General features: G+C 54.6%; 1 protein-coding gene across 2 annotated transcripts in view; it reads right to left on the bottom strand.

The window, feature by feature from the left end:
- PHF21B (PHD finger protein 21B) overlaps window positions 1-13335 on the bottom strand; it is a 102605-nt gene extending 89270 nt beyond the window's left edge. Inside the window, exons 1-2 of one of the 2 annotated variants that reach the window (XM_023631381.2) lie at window positions 13013-13335; window positions 12060-12125 (exon numbers count right to left, since the gene is read on the bottom strand). In XM_023631381.2, coding sequence (XP_023487149.1) covers window positions 12060-12125; window positions 13013-13066 — 120 coding nt within the window. In that variant the 5' untranslated portion in view covers window positions 13067-13335. Of the gene's footprint in view, window positions 1-12059; window positions 12126-12310; window positions 12543-13012 lie in introns of those variants that run through there. The other variant, XM_070254411.1, reaches the window with a different exon arrangement.
- Between the last annotated feature and the right edge of the window lie 8186 nt (window positions 13336-21521).

Genomic DNA, 21521 nt, shown 5'->3' on the forward strand with positions numbered 1-21521 from the left:
GTAATTCATTTATTACGTTTCTCCTCGATGAGGTGTCTCCCCCTCTGAGACTGTGAGCATGCCTCCGGGGCTTATTCCATCCACCACTGTGTCCGCAGTGCCCAACACAGCGATGGCACAGGGAGGGCGCACAGTAGGCATGTGCTGCACACCATTCTCTAACGAGTGGCGAACGCCTGGGCCCCCATGGCTGAGCGCCCTCTTCTGGACACACGTGAGCTGTCAACCCTGAGAACACACAACAGGGCTTGAGACAGCAAGCTCTGCCACCCGTTCCCTTCCAGACCCCTGCGCTGGACATCCCAGGCCCCCCACGTCTCAGCTCCCGCTTTAAGGACTCGCTCCTTGCCACCTCCCCTGCAATGCACCCACTTCTGCCCCGTTCCCAGCACCTGCGACTGTAATAACAGCCAGGGCCCCTCTCATCTCTGTCCACAATGACACGGGTAACTGTTTTGTCACCTCTCTTGTCAAGCCCTTGGAGGGACCTTCTTAAGCACGTGTCCCCTGCACAGTGGCAGCTGGGAGAAGGACACTGGTGACGTGAGCGAAGGAAAGTCTGCATTCAGCGGGGCTGCCAATCTGCAGTTTAAGAAATAATTCTGGCGTTTATCTGTGGCGCATCCATCACCACCGGGACGCATTAATCACAGAGGAGAGCCCGTATCCTGATTACAGACAATGCTGCTCGTCACTCTGCGCCCGCATCTCACATTAAAGCCTGGATCGCGGTCTCCAATATGTATATATTTTTAATTGCATTTTCAAGTTCATTTACATGTGCAGATTGGCTTTCCGCCTGAACGACATCAAAGAGACACACAGCTCCCCCTCTTCCTCTCTCCCCTGCCCCACGTCTGCCTTCTTCCCTCTCCTGGCGCAAAGAGACTCTCCCCAAATTGACGGCCGCATCACCCACGGACAGCCTGCTGCCATCCCCCAGGAAGGCCCCAGGGGAGCCCCCATCTGCCGTGTCAAGTAACTTTCTGCTGCCTCCACTCAAGAGAGCAAAAAGAAGCCACTATTTTGCCAGAGATGGGTGCACCCACAGTACCATCTCTCAGCCCCTTTTCTATTTTTGGGATCGACTCTCCCGTCACAAGCTCACAGCCAACCTCTACTCCGATGGGAGACTCTGAAAGCAGAAACATGCACGCTGGGCTGGGTGACAGAAGCACTCCTCTGAACCCTCCTTCTGAACTTGACCCGCACCTGGAGATCCACTGTCAACATGATTCGGTGAGTTTTACAAAACACACTGTTCCGGAATGCCCCGTGCCCTGCCAGAGCCGCCTGTCCCTCAGCTGCTCTGAAAGTCTAACACCCGTTCTGAAAACCACTAGGGTGTCTGCCCCAGGGTCCTCTCTTGGTGGCCCTTTTGTCACGGGACATTGGTGCAGGACCCCAGCACGTCTCACACAGGGGACACCCTCTTGGGCAAGCAGCTTACGAAAGAAAACCCCAGTGAACAGAATTTAACTGATTAAACAAAAACAACCGTCTGTGTGACTGTGGTGTGGTGGTCAGGGAGACCAGGGTCCCCGGGGTTACTTCTGGTTTCTGGGTGCCACCCCTACCCCCCACCCAGGCCCTGAGCTTCCCATGCGTAAGACCGGGGCCTGGCCAAGGCACCCTGGCTCTCGCGTCCTGTGCTGAAGCCATCAGGCTGAGTCCGGAGCACACGTGCTCTCCATTTCCACTGAATGCCAAGTTTAGGGCCCAATCCCAGCTGTAGACACAAGTTTATGGTGACGAAAAGCAACCCACAGGTTTCTATCCCAAGAAAAAGCCACACTTGCCTGTCGACTTCTCCACAGCAATAACATCCTGCGGGAACCAACAGCTTTCTCCTTCTCACGTTGTTGTCAACTAAAGTAATTAAGGGAACATCGGTACAGCTCCCCTTGGATTCACCCGCCCTGCTGCACGTCGGGAATCCTGCCCGGCACTTGGGACAGTTGTCAGTGCCATCGAGTGGATTCCGACTCCTAGCGACCTGTGTGGACAGCAGAGCGGAGCCCTGCCTGGTCTTTCTGTGCCACCCTCTCATCCTCTGGGGCTGTTTCAGACGACGCTCCACTGCTGTTCACAGGGTTTTCATGGCCAATCTTTTCAGAAGTGAGTGGCCAGGTCCTTCTTCCTGGCCTGTCCTGGTCTGGAAGGTCCGCTGGAACCTGTCCACCACAGGAGACCCTGCTGGTATTGGAAATCCTGGTGGCAGAGCTTTCAGCCTCACAGCGAAACACAGCCACCACAGTGTGACAACCAACAGACGGTGGTGTGGTTCCCTGGGCGGGACACAAACCTGGGTCGTAGCGTTGAGAACACCGAATCTTAACCACCAGACCGCCAACTTGGGGCAAGCGTCCTCATTACTCCTCAGGACAACCTTGCCGGGGAGGCGGCATTAACCTGCTTTCAGAGAAGGACCCAGCCAACCTGCCCTCCAGTCTTCCCTGGGGGCTGAAGAGCCACGGCAGCCGAGACAAAAAATCAAAACCCCCCATGGATGTACTTATGTCCGCTGTGTTTTAATAAGATCAACACAGGTGCCAAGCAAAAGAAACAATAATAATAACATATACACATATATGGAAAGCGAGGCCCACCCGAGCCTGCCCAGGCTGCCGCGGGGGGCAGGCAGAGGTCGTAACGGCAAGGAAGCTGCATCAGCAGTTTCTCACACACTGAAACTGCTGCCACCGAACAATAAGTAACTGCCAACAAAAAAAAGTCTTAAGGAGGCACATTTGTTCCTTTGGAGAACAGAGGCCATTTCCAAATGAGAAGATGCCTCCGCCTTCAAGTGTACAATGAGAACAGTAATAAGAAGGAGGAGGAACAGAGTGGCAGCAGAGCCAGAGAGCCCAGGCCAAGGCGGGGCTGACGGGCGGGGTGGGGGCGGCGCCCAGGGCTCTTCGCGGATAGACGAGAGGGAGGAGAAATTGTTCGGCGTCTGTCCAAACCTCCCAACTGCCCTTGGCTCCACTTCCACCCCACAGGGACCCCTGGCCTGCCACACTCACCCCACCCCGGTGCCAGCCAGCAGGCAGCCTCCTGGGAGACACCGGGACGGGATGCAGACTAGGCCCCCTCCAGAGTTCTAGGACCGTCTATGGCAGAGTAAAATTTCTGCTCACCATGGAACAGCTAATTTGCTGGTGGTGGTCATCTCTCGCACTAACTCCATCACTGTTACCTGAACGCAGGCCCTGGGGTTACATGACACACCAAACTTTTCATATTCGTGGCACAAAGTGTTGTCATCTCCCCCACACACTCCGGCATAGGGGTTAAGATCATGAAGCCACAATGGCCCTGAACCAGATCCCAGGTCCTTTATTCACCAGCCGTGTGATATCAACCAGAATCAACCTCTCCGGGCTTCAGCCTGAATAAAATGGAAATTAAGAGCAGCCCTTCCCCAAAGGGCTGAGTGAACAGTGAATGAGTTGGTCCATGGAAAGCACCAGAAGGGAGCCTGGCTCAGGGTTAGCATCAGATGGGAAAGCTGCGACTCTTGAGGGAGGAACAGAAGATGCTGGCCAAGTGCCACCTGCTGAGGACTTACTGCGGGCCCAGAGCCTAACATTTCATCTCACCTCATCCTCCTGGGACCTCCTTCAGGCCACTTCCTGTGCACGTCACACACCTGCACTCCGCTAGCTGACCTATGGGGCACGGTTAGTCCCACTTTCCAGGCACTGAATGCGGCCCAGCCCTTCCTGGAGGATGCAGCGGGGTTGAGAGCTCAGTGTGTCCAGTTTTAAGGCCTGTGCTGACTTCTGTCTTACAAGCCTCTGGGAGACAAAAGCTGAGAGCCATCCTGGCCGTCCTCTTCCGGAAGGGACATCAAACCCAGAGTCCTATTTTCCTAAACACCATGAGTTCCAAACAGTGTCGGGAAGACGAACACCATGGCCACGCTGCCCCTTCCTTCGATTCCTCCTGGGTCTGGGGCAGAGGCATTGGAGGCTGAGCCCACGGACACCCCCAAAGGGGCCTCCTTAAGCCCCCCGTGCGTGACCAAGCGTGCCCAAGACATGGCCCGGCGGGGGAGCCCCCAGTGCAGGAGCAGAACGCCCCTCCTCCGGCCACCGCGGCCACGGTCAGCATCGGCTCCGAGAGAGAAATAAAGACGGCAGCCAGCCCAGGGTTCGGTTCCTGAACAGACAAAGCCGTTTGGAGGAAAAACTTGCTAAATCAGAGGGCTAATCCTCGTGGCCCGCAGCTCTAATGAGGCACCGTGGGATTACCGAAGTTATCACCAGTCGTCGCGTGGAAAAATTCAAAGTTAATTGAAATAAATTGTACAGTTCCAACAGCAGGCGTTTTCAGAGGCTGAAATATCAAAGCGAACTCCTTGGACTGGCTGCAGAAGACGGCGTAGTCACCGCCAACCTCGACCAGGAGTGACAAAGCAACAGGCCGCCCTCTCTCGGAAAAGAAGGCCCCAAGCAGCCGGCCGACCAGGACCAGCTCCCGAGGTGCGGGCCTGGGCTCGGCAGGGTTACCTGGGGCCACAGATACACCGAACGCAATTCTCTTCAAATCAGCCTGCTCACTGCGTGGTTAAGATGCACTTTCGCATCTATTATCTGACTTCATCTCAATAACCCGCAGAGAGCGGTCTAATGACTACACCCACTTTACAGACAGGAAATGGAGCTCCAGGAGGCAAAGACCTCCCCGAGGCTACTCCACCAGCTGCAGGGAGCTGGGACACGACGCCAGGGGTCCTGACTCAAGGGCCTGTGCTGTCCCGGTACGTCACGTTACACTGTACAGTGCAGGGGCCGGCTGGAGATGAGGCGGGGCTGAGACAGAGGGCAGCCGCCCGGCGGTCCCAAGCTGTCTGACCTTGGGAAGCGGCCCTTCTCTGACCCGTCCAGCAGGGATGATATACCTGCCCAGCCTGACCCAAGTCACGGGACTGTCCTGATGACCTAACAGAAAGGCGTGCATCAAGGAAGGGATGGAGCAGACCCGCTGAACAGGATGGCGCTGCAGACGCCCAAGGCACTGAGTGTAACATTCGTCGCTGAGCCTCTCTACAGGTGCAAGTGTCACCTCCTCAGAGCGCTCCCCGCACGCCCCACCTGAGCACATCGCCCCATCTGCTGCAGGGTGAGCCTGGTGGTCTAACAGCTCATGCAGACACCTGGCTGGGCCTCCCGGGACAGGTGAGCTGCCTCCCCAACCACACATGAAAATGTCTGAGGCAGAGACCAAGAGAAAGCATTTGGTAGGTGTAAAGCCTTATAAAATGAGATGTCGCTATTACTAACAGCACACCACCCACCATCACCTCCAGATCCCCAACACCTGGCAGGAGCTCGTTAAACGTTTGTAGAGTTAACCGAGCTGTTCCCGAGAGATGGTCACCAAACTATGTCAAGCGTAAAAAGCAAGTTTAGGAACAGCACGCTCAGTGCATCCGCTAAGCATGTTTGTTTGTGTTATAGACGCTTGTGTGGGCACGGAAGGCACCCTCCGAACACACCTGAAAACCAGCACTGCTCTCATCCACAAGCTAGGACGGGCAGGAAGAAGCAGGCTGACGTTTCATGACCTTCAAATCTGTATTGTGAATTTTCTTCCCAACAAACACATGTTGCTTTTACAATAAAAACTTTTTTAAAAGTAGAATTCTTCTTATCTCCTAAATGTTACAGAAACAATAAGAAATATTGATCTCCGCCTTCCTCAGTTAAGATTTTATTTTAGCAGGAGAATGATAATTATTTTTCTTACTTCAAAAACAAATCCTCTCATTTTAGTAATACAATCCTGGATAAATTATTAACCGATTTTATACATATTACATAGACTTTATGTATATTTATTGGTGCATGCCAATATATTTAGTATTTATTATTGTATACTTCATATGTAATCAAAGTAAAATCAACAACAGAAATGCAACTGGTAAGTAGAAATATAAATGTGTGTATATGTACACACACGCATGCTTTTTTTTCCCTTAAACAAACTGAGCAGAGTTGTCAACTGAGTCACTTCCAGAAGGGCCCCTACCAATTTCTGCTCCAAGGAGCTCTGGTGAGGGCAGGAGGAGGAGGGCACCATGTTGTCCCCGTCCCCACAGCCTGGTACATACTGATCACCCAGGGCTAGAGGTCCAGCAGCCTCCCGGCCTCCTGTCCCACAACATGCATGGGCTCTGTTGTCCCTGCAAGAGCTTCCCCATGTTGGTGACAAACATCTAAGGAGTTCATATGGCCAGGCCAAGCAGGGCTGGGGTTCAGGCCTCTGTCACTCTCCTCCCTTCTAATCTGCCCTCAGTTTCATTCCCCGCACCTTCCTGACCAGTACCCTGAGAGGTCCTGGCCAGCCCAAGCCCACAGCGTCAAGTCCAGGCCCTTCATCCCTGCCTCGGACGCCTTCCCTGCTCGGCCCCAGCTCGCCTTCTCTGCTGTCTCATTCCTCTTCTCTCTCATGGTTTACTGCCAGCAAACTCACCAGCCCCTGTAGGATTCCTCAGGCCATCATCCCTTAGTGGGCTTGGCCCCCAGCTCCTCCTGTCTACAACCCCAGGTGTCCTTGAGGACCCCTCTCCCACCCTCCTCCAGGAGGCCAGAAATGAAACAAGTGCTCCCACAGCAGGATTTTCACAGAACTTTCCTGGAACTTCCTTGAAACAGTTATCTACGCCTCACTCTTTTGTGAGGTTTCCAAGGCAGGGAGCTGCTGGTCTTACTCATCCCCGTGTCCACTCATTTTGAACACAGGATTTTAAAAATCTACCATTTATTGCATGCCTACTACAGGCTGGGGACTCTACCTGGACCATTAAATACATCATTGTTGATCCTCACACCCATCTCTTTACAAAGTCATCCACTCGTTCAACAAACGTGCGCTCGGCCCCTGCGAAGCAGTGCTCTGAGAAGACAAGGGGAGGGGGTAAAGCAGGCACAGCCCCCGCCCTGCATGCAGCCTACAGTCTAGCACAGAGAGCAGGCACGAAAAGATCAAGGCAGGAAAACACTCAAGGTGCCAAGGAGGCTGCACCGCTGGGTGCAGGAGTGAGGCAGAGGGTGCCCCGAGTGGAGGCCGGGCAGGCATCCCTGCAGGGTCCGTGGGCGCGCACCCCCCCCCCCCCTCCCCGGCTTCATCCCAAGAGCAATGGAAAACCACTGGAAGGTCTCGAGCCAGGGGGCGCCATGATCACAGGCAGGTTTCCAGACACTCACTGTGGTGGCAGAAGAGGCAAGAATAGATACAAGACACTACTCACAACAGCCAAAAGCTGGAAACAACCCAGATGTCCATCTACTGAGGAATGGATGAACAAAACGCGGTTAATTCATACGATGGAATATTATTCAGACATAAGAAGGAATGCAGTACTGACACATCCTACAGTTTTGATGAGCCTTGAAACATTATGCTCAGCGAAAGCAGCTGGTCATAAAGGACCACAGACTGTATGATTCCATTCACGTCCAAGCCCAGAATAGGTAACTCTACAGGGACAGATAGTAGACTAGTGGTTGTTTAGGGTTGGGGGAGGGGAGCAAGTAACAGCCAAAGAGCTTCTTTTTGAAGAGATGAGAATGTTCTAAAATTGATAGTGGTGATGGTTGCAAATATCTGTGAATGCATGAAAAAACATTTAATTGTACACTTTAAACAGGTGAATTATATGATACGTGAATTATATCTCAATAAAGCTATTTTTGTTTGTTTTTTAAGCAGATGCAGTGAGGGGGCTCCTATAATCTTCCAGCTAAGAGATGATGGTGGGAGGGACCAGAGTGGTGGAAGGATGGGGAAGAGGAGCACGAGGAACAGGCTCAGAGAAAAACCGGGCCCGGGAGACTTTGCTGTGGGAGGGGCAGTCGGGGTGAAGGTCACACAGGCGGTGGTGAGGGAAGTCAGGCCCGGGCCCCCGCCGCCTCAGTCCCCTGCTCTCTCTCGCAGAGCACAAAACGTGGTGCACCGGGAGGCAGCCTGAGTTTTCTCTTTAACACATAATGATGCTGTTTTAAGAATGAAATCTCCAACTCCAGGTCAAGAAGATTAAAATTTACCCTCCTGGATAAGAGCAGATTTGGAAATAAAGCTCAGAAAATGGAACACCTTTTTACTAAAGGACCACAAACAACTGGGGAGCTTTCGGAATAAATCCACTCCGTTTCTAGAAGTAACTGGTGGAGACCTCCGAGGCGGAATCCCTCTGGTGTCCAACGTGGCCAGTGAATCACGGAGAAGACATGATTCAGCACCCGGGTGCACGCCACATACATAACACCTTTCAAGAAGACATATTTTTATTGCTGCACTTGAGGACAGCCCCTCGGAATCCAGAGTCCATCAAATCGATGGATCAAGCAGCGCACGAGGCCCCACGTTCACCTCCATGGTATCTCTCTCTCGGCCACACCAGCATGGACCACACAGAAGAGTCCTCTCACTTTATGGTGACGTGAACTCATGTGAACTCCAGGTCGAGAGATGCCCGCTACACGGGGCATCTAAACGATGTGCTAAGAACTCCAAAGAGGGAGGGGGAAAAAAAAAACCCAGTATTTATGACGGGGCTGTTATTTACACAGAACTGCTTGTTGCTTGACAATTTAGATAAAAATGTTACTGCCTCTCTGCATGTGCTGCAAATTCATGGCACAAGACCACTGGAGCAACTAATGGAGTCTTCACACATCGTATCTCGTTAAAAACGAGGACTGCGTCCTCCACTGGAATCACAGCCCAGCAGCCAGGCAAGGCCACACCTGGGCACGCAGCCTGGCCACTCTCGGCGGGGCCACAACTCAGCTCTGATCGGCTCCTCCACATCTCCTTTTTTTTTTTTTAAGAAGAAAACACAAACTCTGTTTTCAAACAGTAAGGTCCTATGGAAGTTGGTTTCCTATTTATACCCTAGTCCACCAACAGTAGGAGAAACACTGAGGAGTTAAACAGAATTTGTATCTCTCTACTTTTGACCAACAACGTATTTACTTATAGGAGTCCTTGATAAACATCTTTAAACGCTTGCCCATTTTTCTAGAAGTAACTGAAAAAATTCCAGTGCCAAGGGCATGAATGGGAAATTGATGGCTGGGCACCAAAAGCTATTACTCAGCTGCTCTTGTACATCTAACAGATGTGGATAATGGGGTCACCCGTTCATTACTATCCAGTTGATCATCCACATGTGCACTTTCAATTGAAACTTAACCTTCATACCCCATATTCCAAGTGGGAGCGCACAAAAGCACACATCTCTGGAGGTGGAGACGGCATGAGTTTCTCCCCAAGCAAATCCATAAATAAACACTACCTTTAATTTTATGTTGAGTTAAGAATAAACTTTGAAATACTGGCTTTTTCATACCTGCTCCCACATTTCAGCTCCTCGGGCAGGTTCTGGGGTGGCCAAGCAGAGCCCCACAGCTCCTCTTCAAGACCCTGGGTGCAGCCCAGAATCACCTCCAAGAGCCTCCTCATCGACCTTTCCCCCAGCCAAGCTGCCAATCACCACCAAACTCTCCCAAGGAGAGAGAGACGAGTAAATGTTAAGTCTACCCAACTCATTTCATAGGTGACCTCTGCAAGATTTCACCGTGGAGCTCGGGAGAGACAAGGCAGCTTTATTAGCATGCTGCACCAAGCCTCAGCCCCCTCCACTCCCTCTTTTATGAGCCCTTGTTACATAAAATGCCACAAAGGGAAAAGGAAAAACAACACACTTACAGTTACAAACACAAGTTCCGATGGCCAGGCCAAACCCTGGCTGCTTACCAGATGTTATTTTTAGTCATTTAAAAGAAACATTTTTTAAAAGGCAAGAGAACAAAAGTTTTCGCTGTTCTCTTTCTTTCTTTTTAAACACACACTCACACACACACACAAAAAGATGGAGGTACATTCCATTCGCAAGCATCCTTCCCCGAGTTCAAATTTAAAGGCAAAGGCAGCGTGGATCGGACAGCTCCTTCCCGGAGCTGCACCGCAGCCTTCAAACAGGATTTTTCAGTGTTTCTCTCAGTCTCATCTAAATTCCGGCATGACAGATAATAAATAGCTACTCATTTACTATCATCATAAAAATTTAAACAGCCTTGAAATAGTTGCTACAATACACAAGAAATGATCAAACCTAAGCTCCGAAAAACCACTACAAACAGTGCAACTATTGCTATGTGGAAGCACACATAAAGAGACATTGTTGTAATAAAAGCTGCTGGATTATTGGATTTTTCTCTCTCTCTCTCTTTTAAATCTTCTACTCCGAGCATGAGAGTCAACAACTTGCTGTTTTACCCGGTGAAAAAAAGGGCTTAGTAACCCTCAGCTATCACACCGTACCAGATTTAGTGATGGATTTTTTTTTTAAAGAAAGTATCTGATTTGATTCTACACAGCGATTAAACATCTTTGTGCTCAGCAGAGAAGGGTATTCCAACCCCTCCCCCTCCAAAAATGGCATCAAAGCAATCAAAATGGTAATGCCGGGCCTGGGTCCCCTCCCCCCGCGAACTCCCCGACTTCGCCGGGGCCGCGCGCCGGGCCCCCCTCCGGCGGGAATGGAAGCTTCCACTCCTGGACGGGGGCGCGGGCCGGGCGGGCGGGAGCGCGCGGCCGGGGAGTGGGGGCCGTGGCACCGACAGAAAGGGGTGAATGCGTGCGTCCCAACCCTCGGGTCCAGCCGGGCGCCCCCGACCAGGCGCGGACCCGCGGGAACAGCCATCTTTCTTTCCGCAAACCCCGGCCCCCTCCTCTTCCGCACGCCCCCTCCCACCACTTTTCAACTTTAAAGACTCGAAATGAACACCCGGCCTCTGAGTTCTCCAGGGTCGCCGCCACCCCCACCAATCTCGTCCACGTCTCTCCTCCCACCGAAAATTCTTTCGGGGATGGGGCATCGGATCCGGCCGCCCTGGCCCGGAGTTGGGGAGGAAGGAGGGGATCAGCTTCGGCGGCCGAGCCGGGGGGCGGGGGCGGGGGCGGGGGCGGGCACTGTCCAAGTTTGGTGCTGACGGCGGCCGGCATTCCGAAGGAAGCGCGATCGATGGCCGGCGGGCGCGGCGGGGCGGGGGCGGGCCCGCGGGGCGGGCGGAGGGAGGGCCGGGGGCAGCGGGGAGGGGCGCCGGCGCCCCCGCCCCCGCCCGCCTCGGAGCCCCGAGAGCGCCATTGGCTGCGCCGCTCAAAGTTCTCGGCTCGGGGCGGCGCGGGAAGGGGCGGGAGTGCCTGTGCGGGGAAGAGGGGGCGGGGGGAGCAGCGAAGGGGGAGGGGCGCGCGGCGAGGGGGGAGGGGCGGGGCGGGGGCGGGGGCGCGCGGCCGGCCGCGCTCCGGCGGCGGCATCTGTTCGTGGTGCTGAAACCCCGAGCGCTGAGCTCAGCGCAACTAAGTCACAATGGGCAACTTTTCCTCCTCGAGGGGCCGGGAGGGGGGTCGGCGGCCGTGCCCCCCACCGCGAGGAGCTTCTGGTGTGTCCAAATCTACACCTGATGCCCGGAGACCAAAGTTGGAGCAGAACTGGGGGGGGGGGGTTCTGGGGGCGCTTTTCTTTTGTTCCCGGGATCTGGCGTCAGGTTCCAAGAATAAAAAGTGATGCTAGAGAAGTGGAGGGGAGGGGGGAGCCCAGAGGAACGATTCTTTAAATACGATGTGCACTGGAACCCAGAAATCGCTTCCAAGTAGTTTGGTGTCTAGGCCCGAATTACCGCCCCCTCTACCCCCACCCTCACACTGGCCTGAAGGTGGGGGGGGGGGTACGTGGAGCAGGAAGAAATTTTCGCATTCCAAAAACATGTCCACCAACTCAAAATGGACGCCGGGCTGCTCGCCGCCTTTTAAGTGCAGCTTCACTCCTTCGGCCACTGCCGGAGCCGCGACCTCCCCGCTCGGCCTCCAAGAACCGGCTCTTTCTTTCCAGAAAAGGAGGGGGCGGGTAACTTTGAGGGTTGGAGACAGACTCCGTTGGGAGTCTGAGCGTGCAGCGCCGAGGCCGGCACTTTTTAGGGTGCTGCCAAAGTGCCCGGCGACACCCGCCCCCCGCGCGGGGTGGGGGGCAGCTCCAGCTCGCTTACTTGTTTGTCGCTGAGCGCGGCGATCCGCGGCTGCCTCTCGTGGAGCTGCTTCTTGAGGTCGCCGTTCTGCAGAAACACGGAGGAGCAGGCTCAGGCCAGCGGCCCCGGGGGGCCAAGTGCGCCCGGGGCCCCGCGCGGCCGCAGCCCCCCGCCGGCAGCCCGCAGGCCGGGCCGCCCGCAGCGCGCTCCAAGTTCCCCGGGCCGCGTCCCGCACGCGCGGCGGCCGGGCAGCGCCGCGCGGGGCCGCTTACCTGTGGCTGCCGCCTCATCGGGGCAGCTCGCGGGGCGGGGCGGGGGCCGCGGCCACCCGGCGGCGCGCCCCGAGCCGTGCAAGTTTGCAGGCCGGGGTGCGTGTGCGAGTGAGCGTGAGTGTGAGTGTGTGCCGGGGGAGGGGGGAGGAACAAAGAGCCAAGTAAACACGGCGAGTCCGTGTCGAGCAAAGCTCATAAATATTCAAGTCGCGTCCTAATCTCCCCAACACACACACGCGCACGCCGCAATACCGCTCGGGCCCCGGCCGCCGCGCCGCTGCTCGCCCGGGCAACCATCGCCGAAACTACTTTTGCAAACTGTGCAGGATTGCACGGGGGGTGGGGGCCGGAGGAGGTCGGCGCACACACTCACACACACACACACACCCCGGGGCAGGCTCACGAAGGGGTACCCGGCACCCTCAGTCCTGCAGACCCTGCGCTGAGAGAGAGAAGACGCCGGGCTCGGGGCCCACGGGCGCCCGACCCCCCCTCAAACTATGCAAGATTGCACCAGAGGGGGGCGGAGGGGGAGCCCAGACGGGGGTCCGTGCGAGTGCACACTCGCCCCGCCCCGAGGTAGGCTCAAGGAGGGTCTCCCTCCGGACCCCTCCAGCCATGCAGACCCTGCGACGAGGAAGAGGACGCCGGGCTCGGGTCCCTGGAGCCCCCCACCCCAGCCAGGGGCCCCCGGCCGCCTACCTGGTGGCGCGCGAGTTCCACGGCGAGCGCCTCGGGCCGGCTCTGCAGCTCCATCCCGGCAACTTGGGCAGCACTTTTCGCTCACTTTGGCCCCGGCTCCCGGGAAGTTGCGCCGCTCCGCTGGAGCAGGAGCGGGCGGGGTCGGACCGGGTCTCCGGGGAGGGGGAACGCGAGCCCCCTCCCCCACGGCCGAAAGGGAGGGGGGGGTCTGGCGAGGGGGAAGAAAGGCAGCCGGCCGCCGCGGCCGCCCCAACTCCTCAGGCTGCCTGGCAAGTTGCGCCGGGTCCCCGGGCTGCCGGCGCGGCCCGGCGCATGGCCCCCCGGCGCCCGGAGCCCCGCGCAGCCCCGCGCGCGCCCGCCCCGCCGCCGCCCGCGCGAGTCGCCCGCCGGCAGGGACTATATTTCCTCCGGCGCGCGCGCCTGGATCTCGCTGGGCCTCGGCAAAGTTGTGCCTCGGCACGATGCTAATTCGGCAGTGCCCGGATGGAGCGGGCCGGGGCGGCGGGGGGCGGGGCCGGAGCCAGCCGCCGGCCCCGCCCCGCCCCCCGCCCCGCCCCCGCCCTGCCCGCGCGTGCGCACTGCCGCCCCGCCGCGGCCCGGCGCCCCGAGCGGAGAACAAAAGTGGCCGCGCGGAGGGGCGCAAACTCGGCGGCCCGCGGCTTGGGGCGGCCCGTTCTGGGACCGCTCGGGCCGCGCGCTCCTCTCCGCCCACCCAACCCCCGGCCAAACCCGAGGAAAGCGGGGCGCTCAGCCTAAGGCCGGGGTTATGGATACTTTCCGGTGGAAAGGAAAATGTCCATTTTTTCTTTCTTTTCTCCTCCGGCTCTCGCTGCTCCCCCTTTCCCCCTTCTCCCCCTTCCTCTGCCTCCGTCCGCCTCCGTCTCCTGCTTTACTTAAAGTGCCTTCCATCCCCTCCTGCCTCCCCGGACACTAGCGCTGCGACTTGGGAGATAAATTAGTCATCTCGCCAGATTCCCCCACCGCCTGATGGCCACCGTGTTGTTTAAACAGTATGAAAATTGATCTCTTGACTGTTCCTTTAATGATTTTTTTTTTTTACACTCACAATTAAACTCTCAACAGATGTCCCTGGACTTTTTAAGACAGTTAAAAATTGTAAACACGCCCGGTCAATGTGACATAAGACAATTATAACTACAGCTGCGGAGATCGCATTTCAAAACTCGCAGCCCTGCAGCCAGGAGGTTAATGTCTCCGAGTCGATATTACCAAAGTGGAGTTTCCGTCCTCGTCAATTAAGGTCGGAATGCTTTGTGCTCCGGTAGCGTTGGTAAAATCCTGGTATGTTTGAAAGACGCTGGAGAGAAATGGTGCGATCTTATTTCGAAGTAAACGTTTAAACTGATAAACCATTATAACTTCGTGTTCCTGCACAGCACAAAAAATCCCCAGGCACACGCAATCAACAAATGCCCCTTTCAACATACGCCAACATGCCACACGTTACTTCTATTGTCAGCAGAAGTTGTTAGAATGTTTTTTCAGGTGGGGACCTCAATGTTGTCCTGGCCTCCAGTGGGGCATTCGCCACAGTGACTTATGTGTTTGTTGGGACCCCTCAAACACTGGGGGCCTCTCATCCCTGACCCCAGCACCCAGCCTTTGGGAAGCACTCAGTAAGGGATCGCTGGTTAATTTGTGAGTTTCATTATCCGTGGTAAAACCAACACGTGGTCATGATCCATTTGGTCCAGCACCAACCAGCGGGAGGCAGGACTTACCAAACGCTAAACTAAAAGGTGACTCTCAGTGCCCTGAGGAGGCTCTGGCTCCTTCCGCTCTGGCTCCTTCCGCTCTGGGTTCACCCCAATTCGGGATGGTGTCCACCCTACTTAGTGCTTTGCTGGCCTGGACACCGGCCTGGCAAAGTGGACTGCCCAGGGGACCAGTGTTAAGAGAGCCAAAGAGAGAGAGCGAGCGCACAAGAGGATTCCTACTGTAATCTCTGTAAATGTCACTGGCTTTTTGGTAAAATTTATAATAATTTCATTGGCCAAGTATGTAATTCAATCAACAGAGACGATACTCAGCTTGTCTGTGACCCGCACAGACTCAGGCAGATGCTGGCTGCAGGAGCGTGGCTCCCACTGTAGAGATGTTAAAGCGCTGTTTGCAAGTTTCTGTAATGAGTTCGGGTTACCGTCGTGATCATCGACGTGCCCCTCTGTTGTTTTCACAGCCACCTAATTCCTGAGCAAGCAACAGAGGTCAGGGGCTGGGGTGCCCTCTAACCAGGGGGGAACTGGTTATGTGCAAGAAAACCAAGCTGAAGTTCTTGTAAGCAGATTTGCAAGGAGCCCAGTGCTGCTGTGGCTGCTGTCGACGCACTCCCCCTGCCCCACCCCCAGGGCGTCCTCTACTGAGCTACCCTCCCCTGGCCCGTGCTGTGCCCTCCATCTGGAAGCCCTTTCCCTCATAACCCACCTTTTAAAAATCCTCTTCATCCTCCAAGATTCACTTTTAATGCCACCTTTTCTGGGAAGCTTCCTCTAATTTCCCCATGTAAATTCCTTACTCCTCCCTCTGGAGACTCACCACACAGAGCTTACTTTGCATGGGGGGCATTCCGTCCCATAATAAAGGTAATTACTTTCTTCGCCACTGGAGCCTGGGCAGACTCTGAGTCTGGCCTATGGGCAGAGCACAGTATATGTATGTTGAAGGAAGGCATGGTGTGCCTGGGGCCAAGTAGGTGCTTCAAGGATGAATAAGTGAATGAGGGGGTGAATGCACGAATGAATGAATGCTAAAAGAGAAACACATTCTGTTCTCAGACAGGGAGGCTGTTAATCGTGGCTATAGAAATGAGCAGTGCCTACAATCCATTCCAGCATCCACATTCCTCTTCACACCTGCACTGTCGTCAGCTGGACAGGGGCTGGGATGGACGCTGGAGTGTCTGGATTTGAGACTTGCGTCCAGCCCCTAGCAGCCTCATGATCTTGGGCAAGTTGCTCCACATCTCCTAGCCTCTGTTTCTTCACGTGTAAAATGGGAATTGTCCAACCAACTACAATTACCCCCAGACCCACTCGGCCCCTCCTGGCCCCAGACTTGGCTACTGGCTCAGTGGAGGGTCCCAATCTTCAGTCCATTGCTGGCTCAACCGCCCAGGTGCCAGCGGCCTTCAGCATGGCTGCCAGAGGGGGCGCTGCAGAGCTCTAGAACCGGCCAACCCTGTGGACCCATGGGGTCCCCATGCTGGTCCCCCTCTTCTGGAGTCTGAGTGAAGTTCTGTGGCCAGCCAAGGGGTTGAGTAACACAAGTCAGAAGTCTAGGGGAGTTAGGTCATGCTTCATCAAATGAACTTGGACCAACCAGAAAGAGGATTCAGGAAAGAGCCAGCAAATCATACTGCTCCCTTCCTTGGCTGGACAGAATGCTCTGGGGCCCAGTGGTCCCACCAGGCGGCCTGTAAAACATCCCACATACCCTGCGAACGGCGGACAACCTGGTAATCCATCACCTTGATGTTGCTTTCCTTCTGGCCCTGTCCCCTTACTCCTGCTGCACGAGGGTTGCGCCTCAAAAACAGACTTTAAGCTCTACTTTGCCTCTGTTTTTGAAGGACCTCCTGGCTAAGACGGGGAATAGCCATAGCTATCATGCTCAGGGTTCTGGTGAGGATGAGTGAGGTCACGCCTACGACAGCCCTAGTGCCCTGGAGAGAACCCAGAAGAGCAGTGAATGTTTTCAGACTGAAGAATCGGTCTTCGGTTCCTCCCTCTGCGTGAACGGTTCCTATAAAAGGCCAAGGTGGGACGCAAGGTGGTTAAGGTTTTGCATGCTCTGTTTTGGCAGCCCAGGTTTGCAGGTGTGGATCCTAGGCGTGGACCTACTCAGCTCATCTTGCCATGCTGTGGAGGCATCCCACATACAAAAAATAGAGGAAGATTGGCACAGATGTTAGCTCAGGGCTAATCTTCCTCAAGCACAAAAAAAAGAAGAAGATTGGCAATAGATGTTAGCTTAGGGTAAATCTTCCTCACCAAAAAAAAGGAGAAGAAGAAGAAGGCAAAGGTGACTCTTGAAAACGGACTTCACGGGGCTGGCCCAGTGGCATAGTGGTTAAGTTCATGGGCTCTGCTCTGACAGCCTGGGGTTTACACGTACGGATCCTGGGCATGGACCTAGCACCACTTGTCAAGCCATGCTGTGGCAGCATCCCACATAAAATAGAGGAAGGTTGGCACAGATGTTAGCTCAGCAGCAATCTTCCTCACAAAAAAAGAAAAAGAAAAAGGACTGCAGAAGCAGCTATGTGACATGCATCCAATCAGATGGGTTCCAGGCCCTGGGTGACCAAGGTGTGGTGACGGCTCTGGCAGAGAAAGCACAGACACAAGGATAATTCAAATGGCCCTGCATTATAAACAGCACAGAGTTGGAGAAATGGGATAACAGAGGAGGAAAGAGTTAATTCTGGGAGGGGTGGTGTGAGAGAGGCTTGTCAAGAAGTCATTTGAGCAGAGCCTTGAAAAGTTTCCTTTTCTAGACCAAATGCCCTTTGATCTAGAGCAGTGGCTGGAGGTCGAGAATGGTGCTGTCTGGAGCCTGGGACACTGGTGCAGGGGTCTCAGGTTCCAGCAGGGTTGAGCCACAGGACCAACTGTAGCATCACAGACTGTCACTCTGCTTCCTGCAAAATGGGTGGCCCAAGCCCTGTCCAGTGACTTGCCCCCACCCTCAGAGGCCGCACAGTATATCTGGCAGACACCTTCCAGACACTGACAGGCTCAGGCCTGGAAGCCAGCTGCCCCCTGCGCATCCCCTTGGATGTTACTGGGCATCTCTGCTCAACATGCCCTAAGCTGAGCTCACCAGCCCCCCCCGGGGCAGCAGCACCATCCATCAGCTCCCGGAGTCATTCTCTCCTCTCTCAGGCCCCATATCATATACACTTGGTGTAATTAGTTAAGATGAAGTCGTGCTGGACCAGGGTGGTCCTAAATCCAATAGCCTGGTGTCCTTATAGGAAGAACAGACACAGATGTACACAGGGAGAACACTGTGTGATGACAGAGGCGGAGATTGGAATCTACAAACCAAGGATTGTCGGAGCCACCAGAAGCTGGGAGAGAGGCCTGGGAAGATTTGCCAGAAGGAGCCAGCCCTGCAGATACCTTGATTTAGGACTTCTGGCCTCCAGACCATGAAAAAACACACTTCGGTTGTTTTAAGCCCCTGTCTGTGATACTTTGTTAAGGCAGCCCACACACAGCCCAAGCTCTCCATTCTGATGAGCAGACAGACTCACACAGGCCGGACTCCCGGCCCCACTGCCCCGCAGCTCTGCAGCCATGCAGGAGTGTCCCGGACCCTTGCTCCTGCATCTCCTGGAGAGAAGAGAGCACAATGTCTATCGAGCGCCCAGCACAGAGCTGGGAATATTCAGATCCACAGGGACCTAGAATTTCTCAGGTTTTAGAAAAGTCACATGATGCATGCACCAAACATTTCCTGACATCTCCAGCGGGGTCAGTGAATTACTCAATAGTCAAACACCTCGATATTTCCGTAGCCAAACGTACGAATACTGACCAGAAGCAGAACCAGAACGCCTAAACAGCCTCATGCTGGGTCAGGTGAGGCTCTGCTGCCAAATAAGTGTGAGCATCAAACTTATTGGGAAAAAACTCAGGACGTTTGGGGCTTCAGAAGTGCACGTAAGGCACTGCGCACACGGTCTGCACGTTTAGAAACGCCTGACTTCCCTTGTCAACTCCACCACACTGGTCCTCTGAGAGTCTAACTGATTCCATCTACTCAGCAGCTCCCAGGGCTGGAGAGGCCAGGAGTTATTATTGTCCTGCTGCCAGTGAGGAAACTGAGGCACAGAGAAGTTAACCGACCTACTCTCCGTCCCCTGGACGTGACCTGGGAAACCAGGAACTGGAGCCCCGGACGTCCGTCCATCCAGCACAGCCCCCACCCCTGGACCCTCGCCGACGCACGGGGCAGGGGTGCCCCTCCCCTCCTCCGGGCACCGGACAGAACCCACTCGCCAGCAACATTCAGGGCCACTGCTCTCAGCACGAACACTTGTACTTTTCTTTTCTGAAAGTGCTGTTTTCCCACCAGGCAAAATAGTCTCGGAATGGGAAGTTGCTGCATTAAACGTCTGCCCGCTGGAGGCGCTCCTCTAACTCCTCCCACCTCGCCGCGGGATGGAGAGGAATCCGCAACTCTGATTGGCTGCAGCCCTGCTCACGTGGGGGCGAGTGTGACTGGTCCAGAGCGGAAGTCGAAACTTCAGGACCTAGGTAGGGGTGTCCTGGGGCTCTCACAAAGCTTGAAGAGCAGAACTTCATGCTCTCGCAGTCCGCAGGCTGGAAGTCCCAGATCAAGGTGTCGGCAGGGCTGGTTCCTTCTGAGGCCGTGGGGGAGAATCTGCTCCAGACCTCCCTCCCGGATTCCGGGGTTTTGCCGGCCGTCTTGGCCTTCATCCCCGTCTCCGCCTTCATCTTCACACGGCCTTCTGCCTGAGTACATGGCTCTGTGTCCAGATTTCCCCTTTTGGAAGGACACCAGTCATATTGGTTTAGGGACCACCCTAATGACATTTTTTAACTTGGTGACCTTTATAAAGACCCTATTTCCAAATAAGGTCACATTCTGAGGACCTAGGGGGTAGGACTCCAACATGTGAATTTTGGGGGCTACAATTCGACCCTAACAGCCTGTCAGGAGCTCTTCTCTCAGATGGCCAACTGCTCTCAAGGCTCAGTGGACACTCAGTTGTCATCCATTCACTCACCGTGTATTTGTTAAGCACCGATGCCGTGCCAGTCCCACTAACTGACCTCATTTTTGTTCTTAGTCCGCATTCCTTATTTGTGTACCTAGTCCCATGTGTCGAGCCTTGGAACTACGAACATGCTTAGTGTGGACTCTTTGCTAATTTGAGGTGGATTCTGCTCCCTTGCCTTCCACCCCACCTCCCGCCCTCTATTCTGGATCACCGCGTTTCACCTGATTTATAAACCGGAGAAGACAGATGCTCGTCAGCAGGCTCTGGGAACCCTCCACTGGTTGCAGAAGGAGAGGCGGTGCCTGGGCCCGGTGGAGGCCTTGTCTGGCCCTTCTTGGCCCACCCCTTGGGGGTCCCCTGGGGGCACTGCCCCTGTCTGCCCTATAAGGGCCCTTCCTGCAGTAATACTCAATGAAGCCCTTGTCAAGGTCAGGGGAGCTCCTCATTTATGTCAGCTACACATTAGTTGACTACACTTGACAGTTTTGTTTCAAATACGCTTATCCCCCGAAGTCTCGAAGCTTTTCTCTGCCAAAGTTTGCATTTATCCACAATCTCATTTCTAGACCATACACCTATTGGTAAGTCTGCTGAAGAGGAAAGACAAGTCCTCCGTGTTATGGATTATATACTGACAATCAACTGGAGACCAGATTGTTCCCACAACCCCGAAAATCCCTTCAAAGACAAACAGGTCTGCTCTGGAGGCTGAGTGAACGCCCACAGGGTGGGGCAGGGCCCCTTTACAGGGTGGGGAAGGTCCTGAGCGTCTGGTCCCAGGCTGAGGCTCCCCGGGCATTTGAAGAGGGAGGGGGCAGGAAGGAAATCAATTTGGATTGGTTACCCGTCACCATATGTGCCCACGCCAGGCTAGCTAGACTGTGTGCCACATCATCACTGAAGTACATCTCATGCCTCCTGCCCACCCGAGAGGCAGGTGTCATTACTCTCTTTATCTAAAGGAAGCCCAGGGCAGTTAATAACTTGTCCCAGGTCTTGGCCAGCGTGGGCAAGAGGCAGGATTCAAATCTGGGGCTGTGTGATTCCAAACCCAGGAGTTCCACCACCTCTGGCCACTTCCCCTTCTAGTTGGGTCTCCATCCTGGCGTTATTACGAGTTCAGGTCAAAAAGCCTTTTTTGGAGGTTGCTTTTCTATTCCCCAATACATTTTCTTACCTCCCTTGAAAACAACAGTACAATTTTCAAAGGCAGAATTCAAAACCAGAGAAACCACACTCTTGCAGTGTGATTGGCATACAGAAAGCTGTCCATATTCATGTGCACAACTCGATGAGTTTGGAGGTAAGTGTACGCCCAAGAGACCGTCGCCATAATAAGGCTGTGAACTTAACCATCACCTCCAAAAGTTTCTCCTCACCTCCTTTATTTTTCAAGTTTTTAATTTGATTTTGTGTGTGTGGTAAGAGTATTTGACATGAGATCTAGTCTCTTGGCGGAATTTTAAGCAGACCACACAGTATTGCTAACTGAAGGCCCCCTGCTGCACAGCAGCCCTCCAGTTCGGTCCCTCTGCCTCAGTCTCAGTGAACACCTCTGTCCCCTGATGCGATCAGCCCTGAAAGGGGGAACAGAGACGTAGACTGGGCTGGGGCAGAGGATCGGAACTGGCAAGGTGGCAGCTGGGCAGGGGAGGGGACTAGAATCACCACTTATAGTAGGCTTCCAAGTGCCAGCACTGACGGGATATACTCCATACGTTACTTGATTGTCTCTTC

Source organism: Equus caballus, chromosome 28, assembly GCF_041296265.1.
Source record: "Equus caballus isolate H_3958 breed thoroughbred chromosome 28, TB-T2T, whole genome shotgun sequence".
Lineage (NCBI taxonomy): Eukaryota > Metazoa > Chordata > Mammalia > Perissodactyla > Equidae > Equus > Equus caballus.